The sequence below is a fragment of the Ambystoma mexicanum genome, chromosome 4q (assembly GCF_040938575.1).
Source record: "Ambystoma mexicanum isolate Mex_15411 chromosome 4q, UKY_AmexF1_1, whole genome shotgun sequence".
NCBI lineage: Eukaryota > Metazoa > Chordata > Amphibia > Caudata > Ambystomatidae > Ambystoma > Ambystoma mexicanum.
The window spans coordinates 25031637-25044931 of NC_090928.1; the positions used below are offsets into that span (position 1 = coordinate 25031637).

A 13295-nucleotide genomic window follows, 5' to 3' on the forward strand; every position below is an offset into this window, starting at 1 on the left:
CGCAACGCCCAAGGGCCGATTCGCCAAAACACTGGGACCTGGAAAACTCAAAGTGCGAGATTGAATGAATGATAAGGAAATTAAAGTACTCATTAGAAGATGGACCAGACGGTCTAAAAAATCTAATATTAAAATCAGACCCTGAGGTGTGGGCAGGATTCATATCGGCACTATTCAAGAACATCATGACATGTGGAAAAATACCAATCTCATGGGCTGCTGGAATCATTATCCCAATTTTTAAAAAAGGATTTAGAGAAGCACCAGCTAACTATAGACTGATAGCCCTCTTGGACGCAATTGTGAAAATCTTTGCTTCTAACCTGCAAGAAAGATTAACGTGATGGGCGGAAAGTGTTAAGGTAACTGACCCAAGACAAACTGGATTCACGAAAGGCACAGGAACCTGCCCATTAGCCACTACGTTGTTCAAAATATACCTAACCGACTTACCTGAGGCATTAAAACATACCAAGCACTTGCTGCGCAAGTTAAACAATCAAGCTATAGCAGTTGTGGTTTATGCCAACGACTTGGCTCTAATGGACCAAACACAGATCGAACTACTACATTCACTCAACAAACTGCAAGAATGTATGCAAGACAACGATTTAGTCATAACATCGACGAGTCGAAAATATAATGTCTTTTGGGAACAGACAGGGAAAGAAGGTTAAGGCGTTCAAGTGGAAAATTGTCCAAAAGCAACTACAAACAGTGGACTCAATACGTTATCTGGGAATCCCGTTCAGCACATCAATTGCAGAAAAGTGCTGGCGAGTGGAGCTTCAGTAAAAGGCAAAAATGCTGGCTGCACAGGTGTCCATATTACATTCACGATATGGGAAATTCTCAATGACACCGCTACACTCTTTGAACCTGCAAAAGGTTGTACCCATTCTCCCATATGGAGGGGAGGCCGTACTGAACCTGTCCTGGGACATCTGGACTAGACTAGAAAGCAAATTCTGGAAAACAACCTTGGGGCTCCCAAAATGTCTCCCTATGGCAGCAATCAGAGTCGAGCTAGGACTACAATCATTACACTCGATTATATTATGGAAATCACTGGGGCTGTTAAGGAAACTCTCAGTCGACGATCCAGCAATCACATACAGCTTTCTAACACCAAAAGGATTAGGGAAAGGTTCTGAAATGTTGACTACTTGGAAAGAAAAATGCGAGAAACATCTCTAAAATTTGCATTTGTCCCTCATTTCAAACCCATGTGGGGTTAAAGAGAAACTGAGAAGAGCTGACTGCATTAATACTCGACTAAAAAGCGCAATACAAATCTATGCAGGACACAGCTCAAGATCACTGAATGAGAAACACAATACCGGAGTACTTATAAAAATGTCCTAGTAGGTACCATTGAGACCAACTTTTGCGCATAAGGCTAAACATCTATCAGACAAACGAATACCTACACCTGACGGGGAAAAGAGGGATCAGTAACGGAATCTGCAGGTTCTGCAACACACACGGACATCTTGAAACAGTCAAGCATATGCTAACATTATGTCAAGCCGTGACAAAAGACGGAACATTTTTCCGGGCAAAACACGTTGAGGAGACCAGCTCATTAACGGCAGAGGATTGGTGGCAACTATTCCTTGGTGGGAGGAAAAAGGCACTAATATGCGCAGGAATTAACTTTTTAGACAAAATAATGAGAGATGTAACAACAAGTGGCAACACAGATGGCGGACTTGACTCAAATGGGCGGGCAATTTAAGGGACTTTGCAGAATGCCACCTTGTATACATCTGCTTGTAATACACTTATTGGCCTAGAAAAGCACGCTTACCCTATCATGGGCTACTAATGAAGGATGAATGAAGTTTTAAATGTGTAAAAGGTTTGTAATAAACTAAATCACAGTAAAGAAAATAATAATAAAAGAAATATAAAAATCCCAAAAAGTGGGAAAAAGTCACTACTGCCACCAGCTTATCCTTTTACCACACATAGAGTAACCAAAAATCCTCTGAGTGTTAGTCTAGGGCAAAACCAAAATATACCCCATTGTACTGCAGTGTAAGCTGCATTGTATAATGATAAAAAGTTACCACAAGTGAAACAAAAGTAACCAAAGGTAGTAACACAGTAATACGACTGAGGGAAACATTTCCCAGTACTGACAGTCTGAAGAACATATCAGTTTCCCCATAACATATAAGCAAAATCCAGTGTAGTGAAGCTTAAGGTTTCACTGCCCTGCAAAAAGTACAGGTCAGATTAAAAAATAAAAGCAAAAAGTTTGGGGGATCCATACAGATGGAAGGAAAGGTGCAGTAAAGTGAAATCTTTCCTTACTAGTATCTCTTAAACAATCCTCTTTTTCATATTTTCTGTGAAAGCAAAATAGACTATTTATTGCTTTGATCCTCGCAATGTTTTATCTAGGCCATTTGATGTCAACTGAAACCCTACACTAGACCAGTGTTTACCCAAGATCACTTGGTTAATTGGAAGTAGACAAGCATATGAAACTAGCACCTGGTACAGGATCAGAGTATGTGCGCATATAATGACCAAATGTGCCATATGGCACAGGTACCTTTTGTATGTGGCCATGCCATCGAACTGCCTGCCATATGACCATAGTGTGGTCATCTATGCATGGACATAGATCAATAGACTAGTGGACAAGTTTATAAGTTTGTTCGTACCGCTTCTCCATTCTCAAACATATCGACTTCTGCACATGGCAAAATGACATTAGAGCAAGACTCTCAACCTATGACCTTCTCTTTCTCTACCTTAGGCTGAATCGTGGTAGGCTTCCATTTTCCCTCCTATTTTCTTAAAAGGAGAAAAATTCAAAAAATGAAGTACAACTTTCCCAAAGCACTCCTCAGGAGATAGTTCTCACTTCTTAAAAAATGTACATCAAATATAGTATGATTGCAGTCTCTTCTCCAGCGGTACCAAGTTGAATAAATAAAATGGGGGAAATGGCTAATTTGAAAAATTAGCCAAGCATTGGATGACTCCAGCAAAAATATGTATCACCACAGTTTCTCTCCTCCAATGAATTTTCAATTCACCAAGATCTCTTTAAAACGTTTACTTGTTTTGGGCATAGTCCCCAGTAGTCACAGTGTGTCTGTTGCTTATCCAAAGGGATTCATCAATGCAAGGGTCTCTTGTTGATGTTGTCTCTTGATCTCTTGGATGTGATCAACTCCAGTTCCCATGCCAGCTCCAGAGACATTGTAGCATCACCAATTGTAACCACATCTGGACGTTCTTTTGAAGTGGAAGGGAGAGCCAGCCTTAGTGTCCAAAGGGGGCCTTTTGGAGGTCCTATCACCTTCACTTCTCAAGTTCCTGATCTCTATCCTCCCCATTTCATCTCTCTCTTTCTTATGAGTCTGTCCCTCCTCAACAACACATCACGTGCTTGATCCTCCTCATACTGTGTGCTCAACCCCTTTAGATCAAAGACTTGCCCCTACCCACTGGTTTGGGCGATGCTTGCACTCCCATCCCTTAGAACCCTGACTACCTTTGCTAGTAATGTATGTTTTTCTCTGCTTCTTAGCTTTTTCTGGAGACCAATGCCCCCCTGACACACTTGCAATCTGGATTTTTTCTAAAGGAATTTCAACTATTGACAAGGTATTTCGCTTAAACATCATATTACATAATTATGTTATTTTAATGAGGCAATTGATTTTTAGGGTTTTTGTTGGCCTGAAGTTGACAATTGAAACATTTGACACACAAATGGTTGTGGGAGAAATTGACAATACTAAATGTCTCCTCTTCATTCATGCATGCTATCAAATGTTTATTTACAGACAATTTTGTGACAGTGTGGTGGGTCATGGGCAGCATAAATACACAAACTGTCCCCATTGCCAGAGGGGGTTAGAGAGATATGGGTCTTTGAACTCTTCCATTTCTGTTTGTATGTCTAGTATTGCCATTATCATAACACTTGCGAAAATGCACCAACCATCAAAAACAAAAGATGCTTTTATTTGCAGACAAAGCAATACCAATATCCAAAACTCCAGCTGGATTCCAGAGTCAGCTTAATAGTTTTAATGATATTTCTTCAACAAAATGCCAAAAGATAAATTTAAACAATACCAAATACATAGCATAGAATGTATGATGCTCCCTCAGACTAAACTTGAGAATGTCTGGAGACAGAATTGAACACTTTGATAACGTTGATTATCCTTGGTTGCGTCTAAACATGAGTCCTAGTAGTGATATGTGAGACCTTTCATCAACCGACAGGCAGAAGTCCCGCCCTACCGGAAGTCCCACACTACCGGAGGTCACAGCCTACCAGAAGTCCCAGTGCAGAAGTGACGTCATGTGGGGTCACCTGGAAGTCCCGCCCTGTGAAAGGACCGTCTCCCGAAAGGAGGCAGTGTGGGTGAGCCATCATTCTGGGCCTAGCTGTTGTGTTAGAGGGGATGTGACATCACATCAGTGTCCCGGAATTTCCCCCTTAACTCATATTGTGGCAGTGGCCTCATGGGGCTCCCCCGGAGGTTCTGCATGGTAGGAAGGCATAGCCCAGATGTGGCAAGATGTGTTGTACCCGGAGGTCCTGCCTTGTGAAAGGACCATCTCCGGAAGTGAGGCAGTATGGGTGAGCCATAATTCTGGGCCTAGCTGTAATGTTACAGGGGATATGACATCACAGCATTGTCCCGGAAGTTACCCCTACCTCACATCCTGGAAGTGACCTCATGGGGGTCCCTCAGGAAGCTTTCATGGTTGGAAGGCCTTGTCCGGGTGTGGCAAGATGTGTAGCACCTGGAATGCCCACCCTGTAGTTTTCGGGTAAGTGGTGTGACTATTTTTGACCCGGTAGTAATTTTTGTGAAGCCCTGTTTGTGTATTGTTTGCACCGGTTTATGGCGTGTGAATGGAAGTCAGCAAGGGTGTAGATGGTGTGTTTGACTCTCCACAGGTATGTTCCCAAGACCCCGGAAGTGGGGTAAGGCGTTTACAGGGCGCTGAGAGATGATACAGGTATTAACATGTGATGTTAGGGGGGCTGTGTGGTGTGCCTGGGGGGTTGTGGAGATGATGTAGTCATACGACCTTCCATATGGGTGGAGTGAAGCGTACATATACAGAAGGAGCTCCGGCGAGAAGTATACAGCGTTCCTGAAAACTGGCTATTCGAGGGGATTGGGTCCTCCGACGTATTCCATATCTATGACAGGTAATCACCACAGCTGTGATGGTTCGGAACATTTTCGGCGTCTGCGTCCTGTGTCGATGACGTCAATACGCTGTCCTCGAGGACCTCCGTCGAGCCGACGTCACCGGATGTTATAAGTAGGATGCATGACGCCCGTAGCCTCAGTTCCATTTTTTTCCACGAACGTGTTCGCTTCGGAGATCTCGGCGCACCTCGATTCTTCGTTTGTGAAGATTTCCATGATGTCTTCGTCTTCTTATACCCCGAGGCTGGGTTTCAAGAAGTGTCGGGACTGCGGTTCCAAGATGTCGCTGACGGGCCTGCACAACGCCTGCCTCTGGTGCCTCGGTGAGGACCACGCCACGGACGATTGAGACGAGTGCCAGTCGTTAACATCGAAGGCCTTGCGGGAGCGTAAGAAGAAGCTTTCTGTCGGTAAGGTGTCCAAGCCCCGCAAGTCGAAATCCACTGGGCTTTCGACTGACGATTCGAGGGGCGAATCTCCGCATCGTCGGCGTAAGTCCAGGGGGTCTTGGTCCCGAAGTGGGTCCCGCCATTCCTCTGCCTCTTCGAGGCACTCACGGAAGCGCCATCACAGGTCGCCTTCCCCGTCCTCGTCCGAGGACTCCACCCGTCGGCGGGTTGCTTGTCCCAACAAGCATTCCACTCCTGCGGAATGGGATTCATTTCGTAAGGATATGATGACGATTTTTCAGTCTCAGGGCTCCGTTCCGTCCGCACCGTCGAAAGACGCAGGCAGGGAACGTGCTAGAGATGCTGTTTGCACGCCTTCGGGCTCGAGCAGTCGTCGCGATCACCGGGCACCTTCGAGGTCCCGGTCGGACAAGGTGGATCGCTCTAGCCATGCCCTCTCCAGCTCCCGGTCCTCGACGCCCTCGAGACCGTCGGAGCGTGTGAGGTCTTCGAAGAAGACATCGACGCCTTCGGTGCCAAGGCAGTCGAAGGACTCACTCGAGGCTCTGCATCCGAGGAGGTCCTCGATGCCATCGGTGCCAAGGCCGTCAAAGGACACGCTCGGGGATCCGCCCTCGAGGCCTGTGTCGATACCTTCGGCGCCACGCTAGAAGTCGATACCGATTGTGTCAACGTCGTCAACGCCTTTTGAGGAGGCTTTATCAGAGGTGCCCCGGAGACCGGTGGAAACTCAGAGAAAGGCCCTGCAGAAGTCAGTAAGGCCTGTATTTGAGCCTTTTTCTGTGCCCTCATCCAGGGATTTGTTCCAGCCTCTGGATTACATCTCTGAGGTGGATGAAGCGTCTGATGAAGGTATGGTTCCTGATGAGGTTCCTGACGAACTCATGTCTGGTCATAGCCAGCTGGAAGACCTGCGTCAGTCTTTGCACGATGCCAGTGGTCTGGACACCTCTCCAGAGGTTGAGTTCGGTAGGCCTGAGCCTGGCACGCACGCTGAGTCCTCGTACCAACGCCTTATGTCGAGGGTGACGGAATACTTGGGGTGGTCCGAGCCACCAGTGGATTTTCTGGAGGATGACCTGACAGATATCCTTGACCAAGGTCCACCAACTGACCCGGTACTGCCATTCCATATGGCCTTGCAACAAAGGGTGGCAGCGGCTTGGACTGCTCCAGAGAGTCTCCCGGCAGTGAGCAAGTCTTTGCCGAAAAAATACCGTCCAGCCAGTAGCGACCCCAGCTACTTGACTACGCACCCCACTCCGGAGAGTTTGGTGTTGCAGGCAGCTACGGCCCCGGCGAAACAGGCGTTGTACCCTACCATCCCTCCTGATAGGGAGGACAAACATTTTGATGGCTGGGCGAAGAAAGTGTTTTCTTCAGGGGGTATGGCTTTACAGGCAGCCAACTCCGTGTGCGCCTTAGCACGTTTCACTCATACTCGGTGGAATTGTGTCTCTTTGGCGGCTGAATATATTCCAGAAGGGGAGGAACGGGATGGTTTTCTTGCTCTTGTTCAGGATGGCAAGGATGCCATGTGTGAATCCGTTTGGTCGGGTCTGGACATGGCAGATTGCGTCAGCCGGTCCATGGCGGCGAGCACCGTAATGCACAGATTTGCGTGGTTGTTGAAGCCGGGGTTTTCTCCTGATGTACAAGCCCGGCTTCTCAACATGCCCTTTGATGGTGAACATCTTTTTGGCAGCAAGGCTGACAAGAGCCTTGAGAGGTTGCAGACCTCCTAAGCTGCAGCGAAGTCGTTGAGCACTGCAGTTCGCCAACCTATGCCTTTTCGTCCTAAGGGACAGCAATGGAGGGGAGGTTCCTTTCGATATTACTCCTCCTTTGGTAGATCGAGAGCAGCTGCAAGTCGCGGTTGGCGACTCGCACTTTCAGTTTCGGGTCCTGCCGTTCGGATTGACCTCCGCCCGAGGGTTTTCACCAAGTTCATGGTGATGGTGGCAGCGTATCTCAGGAAAGGGGGGATTCACATCCACCCCTACCTGGACGATTGGTTGATCAGGGCACGCTCTCCCGAGCAAGTCATAGATCATCTGTCAGTCACCTGCCACTCCCTTCACAAGCTGGGCTTCTCCCTCAACTTAAAGAAGTCCCACTTGACGCCAACTCAGCGGCTCCAGTACATCGGAGCAGTGCTCGACACATCCCTGGGGCAGTGTTTCCCTCCCCAGGTGAGGGCTTATCACATTCAGCAGATGGTGCACAAGTTTCAACATGCCAAGAGTCTTCCGGCGTTCGAGTTCTTGAGGTTGCTCGGCCTCATGGCATCCTGCATTCTTCTGGTGCCAGAGGCCAGGTTGAGGATGAGATCTCTGCAATGGGCTCTCAAGATGCAGTGGTCGCAGTCCTCTGGCAGGATGTCGGACCCCGTTCAGGTGCCGCCCTCGGTCGCCCAGGAACTTCTGTCGTGGGCCGTCAAAGGCAATCTGATGAGGTGGGGCTCCATTTTGGCTGCCCTGTCCGGAGGTGACGATCGTGACGGACGCATCCCTCACGGGATGTGGAGCTCATGCCAACGAGTTGACAGTCAGCGGTCGTTGGTCTCCGTCGGAGTCCAGACTCCATAACAATCTGTTGGAGCCGAGTGCCGTCAGGCATGCCCTGAAGGCTTTTCTGCCGACTGTGCGAGGGAAGAATGCCCTGATTCTGATGGACAACACAGTGGCCATGCACTACCTCAACAAAAAGGGGGGGGCAGGGTCACTTCCTCTGTGCAGGGAGACAATGCAGCTCTGGTTCTGGGCCATCCAGCAGGAAATTTCGATCTCGCCAGTTCATCTGGCGGGAGACGAAAACAAGATGGCGGACGCTCTGGGCAGGCAGAGCATGATCTCTCACGAGTGGGAGCTGGCTCAGGAGATTCTCCTGGAGATCTTCGCCCTTTGGGGGACCCCACAAGTTGATCTCTTTGCCTCCAGTGTCAACCGGAAGTGCGAAAGGTTCTGCTCGTGGGAATTTCCTCCAAAAGGAGCCTTAGGGGACGCGTTCGTGGTGGAGTGGTCCTTCCCACTGCTGTACCCGTTTCCTCCAGTCCCCGTTATCCCGCAAGTGCTGCAGAGGTTACGGCGGTTCAGTTCCCAGATGATCCTCATTGCTCCGGCATGTGCCCGGAGAACGTGGTACGCGGGCCTTCTCGACTTGTCCATCTGCCCTCCACGTCGTCTTCCCTACCGAGACGATCTGCTCTCACGGGAGGGGGGTCAGGTTCTCCATCCAGAGGTCAGATCCCTCAACCTTCATGCTTGGCTTCTGAAAGGGTGAGGTATAAGGATTGGGACCTGCCTGAAGACGTGATGGAGGTGTTGCTTTCAGCCAGATGGCCTGCAACAAAGTCCCTGTACCGTTGCCGTTGGAGAAAGTTCTGCGACTGGTGCAGGGTTAAGAATGTGGACCCTTTTTCATGTGACATTCCTGTGGTTCTGTCTTTTTTGCTTTCGTTAGCCCACAAGGGCCTGCAAGTGGGTACCATTAAAGGTTAGCTGGCGGCGCTGTCCATATTTAAGCGCTCGTCTGAGGAGTGTTCTTATTTCAAAATTCCTTTAATTTCTCAGTTTCTGAAAGGGCTCATAAATGTGTTTCCACCGTCACCTTTCCCGGTGCCCGGTTGGGATTTGAACCTTGTTCTAAAATTCCTAAGGGGTGCTCCATTTGAGCCTTTACATTCTTGTCCTTTGAGACTGTTAACCCGTAAAACTATATTTTTAGTTGCGGTTACTTCCGCTTGCAGAGTGAGTGAATTGCAGGCACTTTCTGTTAAGCCACCCTTCACAGTGTTTCATAAGGACAGGGTTGTCCTTAGGGTTCGTCCTTACTTTCTTCCGAAAGTGGTGGCGGAATTTCATTTAAGCCAGAAGGTAATTTTTCTGGGATTTTATCCTCCTCCGCATCCTAGCAAGGAAGAGGCGAGGCTCCATAGGTTGGATCCTAGGAGAGCTTTAAGTTTCTACATTTCACGCATGTCCCGGGTCAGAGTGGATGATCAGCTCTTTATAGGTTACGCTGGAAGGCGCTTGGGACAAGCTTGTTACTAAGCAGACTTTGTCTATATGGATTATCTTGGCAATTTCTGAATGTTACCGCTTGGTGGGTAAGGACCCTGCGGTAGGCTTATGGGCCCATTCTACTAGGGGTATGGCTGCCTCTACTGCCCTGCAGAGGGGTGTTCCTATTCGTAACATCTGTGAAGCAGCCACATGGGCTTCGCTCCATACTTTTGAAAGACACTACTCCCTAGATTCTATCCATGGGCAGGATCTGGCCTTTGGCAAGGCGGTCCTCTATTCTGCAATTTGATTGGGCATTCTAAATTTATATATTCTAAATTCTTTTCCCTCCTCCATACGTTGGTACTGCTTTGGGGCTCTGTCATAGATATGGAATACGTTGGAGGACCCAATACCCTTGAAGAACAAGTTACTTTCTTACCTGGTAATGTTCTTTCGATGGGATGGTCCGACGACGTATTCCATATCGCCCCCTCCCTGCCTGCCCCGCTACAGAATTTCTTATGCGATTGCATCTTATGTTTACGCAAGGCTTTCTGTGGTCATACTGGCAGTAGATTGGTGCCACACGTTCTGGGGAAAAAACTACAACTGAGGCTAAGGGCATCGTGCGTTCTACTTATAACATCTGGTGACGTCGACTCTACGGAGGCCCTCGAGAACAGCGTATCAATGTCATTGACGCAGGACGCAGACGCCGAAAATATTTCAAAGCAGCACAGCTGTGGTGATTACCTGTCATAGATATGGAATACATCGTCGGAACATCCCATCGAAAGAACGTTACCAGGTAAGAAAGTAACTTGTTCTACTATTTGCATAACTCTAAAATGAAAATTCTTTCTTTTTTGAATTGCAGAAAACGGCAGATAAAGTTGATGGCGCTGAAAGTTCAGAAGTCTTCATTCAATACCATCAATTATTACTGAGTCTGCTGTTAAAAAATGATTGAAAATACAGCAACCCACACCAGTGATAAGTGTAAGAAATGTGTCTGCTTAAAAAACTTTGAAAGTTCTGATGAAGAAGAAGAGGAAACTATGACCTTTTTGGAATCCTTAACTGTTCAGGCTTTTGCAGCATGTGTAGTGAAAATATGCTTGAAGCGTGATTATTACCAATGCTGCTATGGGCATAAAAGCAATGACCCGCAACAGGATGCTCATGAATGTTTACTTCCAAATTATCACTCTAGAGCAATACGGCGGATATTTTTTATGTTGAATTCATACAAAGCTTTTCAGCTGCTTAAAGCTGTCTATAAAGGCATGGGCATGCACGTACATGCTAGTATGGAGAGTGATTTATCAAAAATATTCATAGAAATATACCATTGCCGCAATCCAGAGAAATAAATGAGATCTTTATAAATGGCTGGTCCCGTGGTTTTTAGGAACAGGGTAGGCCAATTAATGGAAAAGGATTTTTGTGACCTACACACTTGAAGACCCACAAGCCTTGTCCAGCACACCAGAAGCTGTTTTAAAGAGAAAAGAAATACCAAGAGTTTGCTCCTTATATGTGTACATTTGTTTCTAGGATAACATTTCTGAATGTCAAGCAATGCGTGTGGATCGTAAACTGAAGACTGGACATGTATGTGTTGAAAAACTGTTACATGCTATTCTGAAAGAGAGGATATCGGAAATCACCCAAAATACCCTAAAATATCTACAGGTACCTACACCCCGACCTAAGAGGTCTTGTAAAAGTGTAATGTGTATAGGTAACATATGTACCAACACCTGGCTACTGCTATTGGATGAATACTGGCATCTGTATAAATACAATGTAGGCTCTCTATACCTACCTCTATACCTACACCCTAGAGCGGTATTGCAAAAGCTTTTGGAGCAATTGTATGAACATTACTTTAGCATTAAAGGATACAATTTACAGGACCGCGAATTGTATGAACTTTTAAATGCTTTGAGTCTTTTATGCATACAGAGTTATATGCGGGGTGAGCTGAAGGTTTTGTATAATGCCATTTATAATGCTGCAGATAAACTATCACAAAAGGTTCTTACTTTAATTTTGTGCAGACCAGGTAAAAAGCATGATAAACACCTCACCACCATAAAGGATAAGAAATACTCTGAGAGCGGCATATAGCGGGTCACATGACTCAATGACGCGTATGGGCAGAGTGGTTTGTAGCGGGTCACATGATCCAATGACACGAGGGGGATAGAGCGGTCGCATAGTGTTTCAACGCCCACTTAGTTCTTTTAAAAACAGTAGCGGGGGAGCAGTCAAATGGATAACAAACAGCCTGACGAAGCTCTTTGAACAGAGCGGAACGCGTGGTAAACTCCACCAGGTGAGGTGTTTATCATGCTTTTTACCTGGTCTGCACAAAATTAAAGAACCTTTTAATATTGATGCTCATGTTGTAATGAATTAATAAATATATGTCTTTCACCAAGTTGGTCCAGTGTGCTTGGGCATTTTTCGGCTACGATACTGTCAGTCTTTGGCTGGAGTTAGTAGTTTTTTTAAATGTTGTCAGCTTAGCCAAGCTGTAGCCCGTTAGCACCAGCTATTTGATAGAGGTTGTGCGCAGTGTTTTTGGCTAAATTTGGATTTTTAAATATGAATATATATATATATATATATATATATATATATATATATATATATATATATATATATATATATATATATATATATGAAGATATAGGACCTTACCTTTGGGCTTCAGACTTTTTGGCCTCTGACTTTTTGTCCTATTCCGAGAATTCACTAACAGTGTGGAGAAACTTGTATGCTGATATGTTATCGAAAAAATTGTCAAGAAAACACCCTTTCGAGTAGGGAACCACATCCAAGTTTCCAAGTTAAAAGGTATATTACAAAGGGATATCACCAATCATTTACCAATGAAATTTTTATAGTGCCCAAAGTGTCTGCGATTGATTATGATGGGGATGGTGTGAGCGGTAATTTCTATACCGAAGAGTTACAGAAGGTCACAAATGACCCCCCCAAACTTTTTATAGGGTTGAGAAAATTCTTCAGAGTAAAGGTAAAGGAATTAAGAAACAAAGCCTGGTAAAATGGGTAGAGTGGCCTGAGGAATTTAACAGTTGGGTCAGCGCTGCATCTCTAAAGGATCTAGAAAGGATCTAGAAAGCAAAGGCGCTCCCTGAGAAGATGGAAAGCAGTGGCTTTTATATCACCTTACCCAGTAACGCTTCTTTAGATTCCCTAACAACGAAATATCAAATTATTGTGTTAAGATGGCCAAACCCATTGATGTACAAGGATTGTGGGAAGCTGGTCAAATGGATATTCAATACCAATTTACCATCAAGCGTGAAGGTCCTATTGAACTGTTACACGCTGGCTTTCCTCCGGGTTTTTACGACAGTATACAAACGTTGCTAGATGCTTTCAACAAGGCTCTCATAAACATTGAGCTCTATTTTTATGTATAGCTGTTTCTAGATAAGGTGCAGAAAAAAGTATTTCTAAAATTGACTGATCTTACCACACAGTTTATATCTATTGGGAAACTCTCTAGGGTGTTGGGAACCGTTCAACATGTAAAAAGTAATAAAGCTTTGGACAGAACACGTGCTGATATTGATGGGGTTTTTACAGCCTCATGATCTACAGTATATATAGTAGAATATCAAAGGGTAGGTGACTCA

At 45.9% G+C, this 13295-nt stretch overlaps 1 protein-coding gene across 7 annotated transcripts in view; it reads left to right on the forward strand.

Annotated features, from left to right (window-relative positions):
- The window catches only part of EDARADD (EDAR associated via death domain), a 1165333-nt gene that overhangs the window by 337648 nt on the left and 814390 nt on the right, over window positions 1-13295 (forward strand). For 2 of the 7 annotated variants that reach the window (XM_069607372.1, XM_069607373.1), the window contains one exon: window positions 10499-10620. The exons of 3 other annotated variants lie outside the window; for them this stretch is intronic. In XM_069607372.1, coding sequence (XP_069463473.1) covers window positions 10584-10620 — 37 coding nt within the window. In that variant the 5' untranslated portion in view covers window positions 10499-10583. Of the gene's footprint in view, window positions 1-10498; window positions 10621-10661; window positions 11317-13295 lie in introns of those variants that run through there. 2 more of the 7 variants (XM_069607377.1, XM_069607378.1) reach the window with 2 other exon arrangements.